The 5,000-nt window shown below is 45.6% G+C and overlaps 1 protein-coding gene across 3 annotated transcripts in view; it reads right to left on the bottom strand.

Annotated features, from left to right (window-relative positions):
• LOC119580955 (death-associated protein kinase 1-like) overlaps positions 1–5,000 on the bottom strand; it is a 79,485-nt gene that overhangs the window by 34,377 nt on the left and 40,108 nt on the right. The window contains exon 2 of one of the 3 annotated variants that reach the window (XM_037929398.1): positions 1,643–2,191. The exons of the other annotated variants lie outside the window; for them this stretch is intronic. Within the exon in view, the coding sequence (XP_037785326.1) occupies positions 1,643–2,062 (420 nt within the window). The 5' untranslated portion in view covers positions 2,063–2,191. The remainder of the gene's footprint in view (positions 1–1,642; positions 2,192–5,000) is intronic. 3 annotated transcript variants of the gene reach the window in all.

The following is a 5,000-nucleotide window of genomic DNA, read 5'->3' as shown; positions in this document are numbered from 1 at the left end:
TTTTCTTCTTCTTCTTTTTCTTTTTCTTATATCCGCTGCCCATTATTTCCTGCTGCTTTGTTCCACAACTACTGCGACGGCTGTGAACCGTTTCACATGAGCCGGTTCTTCATATTACCCGACAGCCGAATTTTATCAATACATCATTAACCACAGCATTATTAAGTCCTTAAAATACGCTACAATTACTTCCGTTAACGATCCAATTCAATTATCCTGACACTGCCGGGTAGTATACAAGTCCACAGTAAACATACCTTTGAACTATGCAAAGTTCCACATGGTAACACAACCTCCGCGGAGCACCTTCCAGCTCAGACACTAAGCAACATAATCACGTTTGTATTTTTAAGAACAGGCACACTGGTAGCCTTCAATTCTACTTCCGCAAGTGGCACTAAAATCAATGGCAGCATCTCCTTATCAGCATATCCGTAACTCGTAAGCAACAAATTCAACTCCGCACCGATAGCGCACCGACACAACACCTGATCACACGACAGTAGTACCTCTACAGCAACCACGCTACACTATAGACTGGTCACGGCTCAACTACAGACGGGGCCGGAAATCGTAACGGACCGCTAACAACACTGGTTACTTTACTGTTACGCATAGGTGTGCATTTACGGCTGAATGATCACGCGGACCACCACATCCTGGACACAAAAGTATACATTCAAGCAAAAGGCACAAGCGCAGTCGATCAAACACGCATTCCTTCTACACTCAAACACGCATTCCCCAACTAATGCACCGACACGCACATGTTCATGCTCGTACACGCACGCAAATACATACTGACTCTCTACCTTTCTCTCTTTCCTTCTCTTTCCTTGGTTCTTTCTTTCTTTCTCTCTTTCTTTCTTTCTTTCTTTCTTTGTCTCTCTCTCTCTCTCTCTCTCTCTCTCTCTCTCTCTCTCTCTCTCTCTCTCTCTCTCTCTCTCTCTCTTATATATAATATAATATATATAATATATATATATATATATATATATATATAATATATATATTATAAATATATATATATATATATATATTATATATATATATATATATATAATTAAAATATATATATAATATATATATAATATATAATATCTATAATATAATATAATAAATATTATATATATATTACTATATATATATAACATATATATACTACATATATACACATATACACATATATATAACATATATATACACATATATATACATATATATACATATATAATATTACATATATATAATATAATACATATATACATATTAATACATATATATAATATTATATATATATATAATTAATATATATATAATGTATATATATATTTTATATATATATTATATATATATATATATATATATATATATATATATATATATATATATATATATATCCATCTCTACCTCTATCTCTATCTCTCATACCTACACATACACATACTCATATTCATATCACTCATACTCATACTCATACTCTCATACTCATACTCACACTCATTCACGCTCTCGCGCTCTCACGTAAACACGCAAATACACACACCCACGACCACGCAAGCTCTCACGCACATGCACAGCCACACGCACATGTACGCGCGCGCGCACATTCGCACGCACACACCCTCCGTGCTATAATTACCTCGTCGGACTTCTCAGCGGAGCCGTCCTCCTTCTGCTCGGCCTCCTCGTGGAAGTGCAGCTGCGGGGGCGGGGCGGTGGGGACCTCCGACAGCCTGCAGGGGGACGACGCGTCCACCACGGGCGGGGCGGCCACGGCAGGAGCAGGGCCCGTGGGCGTCACGGCGTTTGTGACGGGCGCAGCCGCGACGGACGAGGCCTTGGCTTCGACGTCCGCCCCTGCCGCAGGTGACCCGAGGGCCTCCGCCTCGTCCCCGCCTCCCGGAGTTGGTGTGGCGGAGGCGGAGAGCGCCGCCCCGGCCTCCCCCAGGGGCGACGCCACCCCTTCCTTGTCGGGCTTCAGCGGGGGTCCCGAGGCCGCCGCCGCCGCCCCCGAGGCCGAGTACAACAGCTGGGGACGCTGCTCGCTGCGGGCCGTCATGGCTCCTCCTGCGCGGCGCTCGCTAGGTCCTCCGACACTCGGCTTTCCTCACTGGCAAAAGGGCACCGCGGGGCCTTTTCAAGAGGTCATTTACGGCGGGCGAGGTTCGTGTCGCGAGGATTTAAATACCTGCACAGGGGACGAGCGTATTTCAGTGCTTGGCGACGCGGGATAAACTCTTATGACTGGTTTCTAATAGTCGCGTTACGTTTTCCTCGACGTCAAAATCATGTATTGAAAGGAGTTGATGGGGAGAAGAAGGGGAGGATGGGAAGGGAGCGGGGAGAGGCGGAGGGGAGGGAGAGGTGGAGGAGTAGGAGCTGAGGAATAGAGAGAGAGAGAGGGGGAGGAGAGAGGAGAGGAGAAGAGGGAGGAAAGGAGGGGAGAAGGAGAGGGGAAAGGAAGAGGAAGGAGAGGGGAAAAGGAGAAGGGAAGAGAAGGAAGGAAAGAAAAGAGAAGAGAGGAGAGGAGAGGAGAGGAAAGGAAGGAGAGGAGAGGAGAGGAGAAAAGAAAAGAAAAGAAAAGAAAAGAAAAGAAAAGAAAAGAAAAGAAAAGAAAAGAAAAGAAAGAGAAAAAGAAAGAGAGGAGGGAAAAAAAGAAAGAAAAACGCAACCCCGCGTAGGCAATTCGGCGCAAAACCGGGCCACAGCGTCCCGTCCTTGAGGCTCGCGAGCAACAGAGACAAAAGCACGAAAAGAAACTGGGAATAATAAAAAAAAAGAGAAAGACGAGAAGAAACCGCGGAATATTCCCATAAAAATTAATAAAATAAATATAAAAATATACAAAAAATATATACCCATAAAAAAACAGGAAAAAAAGAAGAAAGAAAAAATTTACGAAAAAGAAAGAAAGAAAGATACAAGAGAATAAAGGAGAGAGACAGATTAACGCACATACGAGACGGGAAAGAGGAAAGAGGGCAAGGGAGGATGTGGATAAAAAATAAAAAAAGTGGCACTGCTGCGGCGAGTCAATATTCTATCTTTGGGTCCCTCTTGCACGCGAACTCAAGGATCCAAACACAACCCGAGTAAACAGCAACAGAAGCACATAATAAGAGAGGTGCACAAGAGAAAACGATAAAAATATTTACATGTTTACCTGCAGAAAGTTGTGGAGGGGAGGAGGGAGGGGAGGGAGGAGGGGAGGGGAGGGGGGGGGGAGGGAGGAGGGGGGAAGGGGGAGGGAGAGGAGGGAGATGGGTGGAGGAGGCAGTAGGGGGAGGGAGGAGGATGGAATGTAGAGGAAGAAGATGAGGAAGAGGAGGAAAATGAGGAGGAAGAGGAGGAAGGGGAAAAAGGAAAGGAAGGGGAGGAAGGAGGAGGAGGAGGAGGAGGAGGAGGAGGAGGAGGAGGAGGAGGAGGAGGAGGAGGAGGAGGAGGAGAGGAGGAGGAGGAGGAGAGGAGGAGGAGGAGGAGAGGAGGGAGGAGGAGGAGGAAGGGAGGAAGGAGGAGGAGGAGGAGAGGGAGGAGGAGGAGAGGAGGAGGAGGGATGGAGGAGAGAGGAGGAGGAGAGGAGGAGTGAGAGAAGGAGATAGAGGAGGAGAGAGGAAGTAGGAGAAGGAAGATAGTATATATATATAGATATAGAAATATATATATATATATATATATATATATATATATATATTATATATATATATTATATAATATATATTATATATATATATTATATTATATATTAATATATATATTATATATATATATATATATATATATATATATATATATATATATATATATATATAAAATACTGATAGCACTAGCGATGCGCGTTGTCGACGGAGCCCCGGGTTCCATTACCGGGAATGAGGGAGGGGGGAGGGGGGGGGAGTCCGGATAGAACAGGGTGGGGAAGGGACTGGAGATGGTGAAAGGGGAGGGGGGGAGGGGGGCATACACACACGCTCGGGCCGAGGCCGTGAGAGGCCCGGAGCTTCGAGGGGAAGGGCAGTTCGGGGGAAGGGAAAATGTAAATGGAGGGCAAGGGCGGACGGGGCGGGGAGGGGAGGGAGGGGAGGGGGAGGGGAGGGGGGGAGGGGGAGGGGAGGGGAGGGAAGGGAAGGAGAGGGGAGGAGGGGGGAGGGGGAGGGGAGGGGAGGGGAGGGAAGGGAAGGGAGGGGAGGGGAGGGAAGGGAGGGGAGGGGAGGGGAAGGGAGGGGAGGGGAGGGGAAGGGAAGGGAAGGGAAGGGAGGGGAGGGGAGGGGAGGGGAGGGGTGGGAAGGCATTATCATGGCTTTATCTAAATGTTACAAAGTGTTAAGGTTGTTGTTAACGCTATCGGTTATTTTTATTGTCAATACTTTTCTCATCACCATAAAATCTCGTTATTAGCTTGGCGTATCATCACAATTACAGTCAGAATTATAATTAAAGTTATCACCACCATCACCATCATCGCAAACATTAACATCTAAATCACCAGTATCATTACTCCAATTATAAAAACGACTAAATTGATAACATATCCATTATCAGTACTAATTCTCATCTCCCTTCTTTTCCGCAATAATATGATACCCTCGTGACTGTTGGCAACAAATAAACAAGAAATTTACATTATTTCCCTCCAGTGGCACCGTGGTTGTTGATACTATACTGTTGATACTATTTGATCAACGGACGACCCTCACAACATAAAATAAAGAAAGGAAAATTAAAAACGAAAAAAATAAATATATACCTGCCATCCGGCCAGCCAAACCGGGCGAGTTCAAGGGAAATTCGCCCTCGCCAACACCATCGTGACGCCGCTCCATCCTGCGCGCGGCGTGTTAGTTAGCCTATTTCTTACGCGCTCGGGATTTAGGTTCCGCGATTAAACTGATTTCTGATTGGGTTAAGGACGAAGAATTGAATTTGGCGGGTTTATTACGTGGCTGACGCGCGACAAGTGAGGACTGTCAAGCGTGAATTTCCCGCCTCGCGTCAGGACA

This window comes from Penaeus monodon, chromosome 1 (genome assembly GCF_015228065.2).
Source record: "Penaeus monodon isolate SGIC_2016 chromosome 1, NSTDA_Pmon_1, whole genome shotgun sequence".
Taxonomy (NCBI): domain Eukaryota; kingdom Metazoa; phylum Arthropoda; class Malacostraca; order Decapoda; family Penaeidae; genus Penaeus; species Penaeus monodon.
The sequence above is the reverse complement of the archived record's forward strand: the minus strand, read 5'-3'. Positions and strand labels throughout refer to the sequence as shown.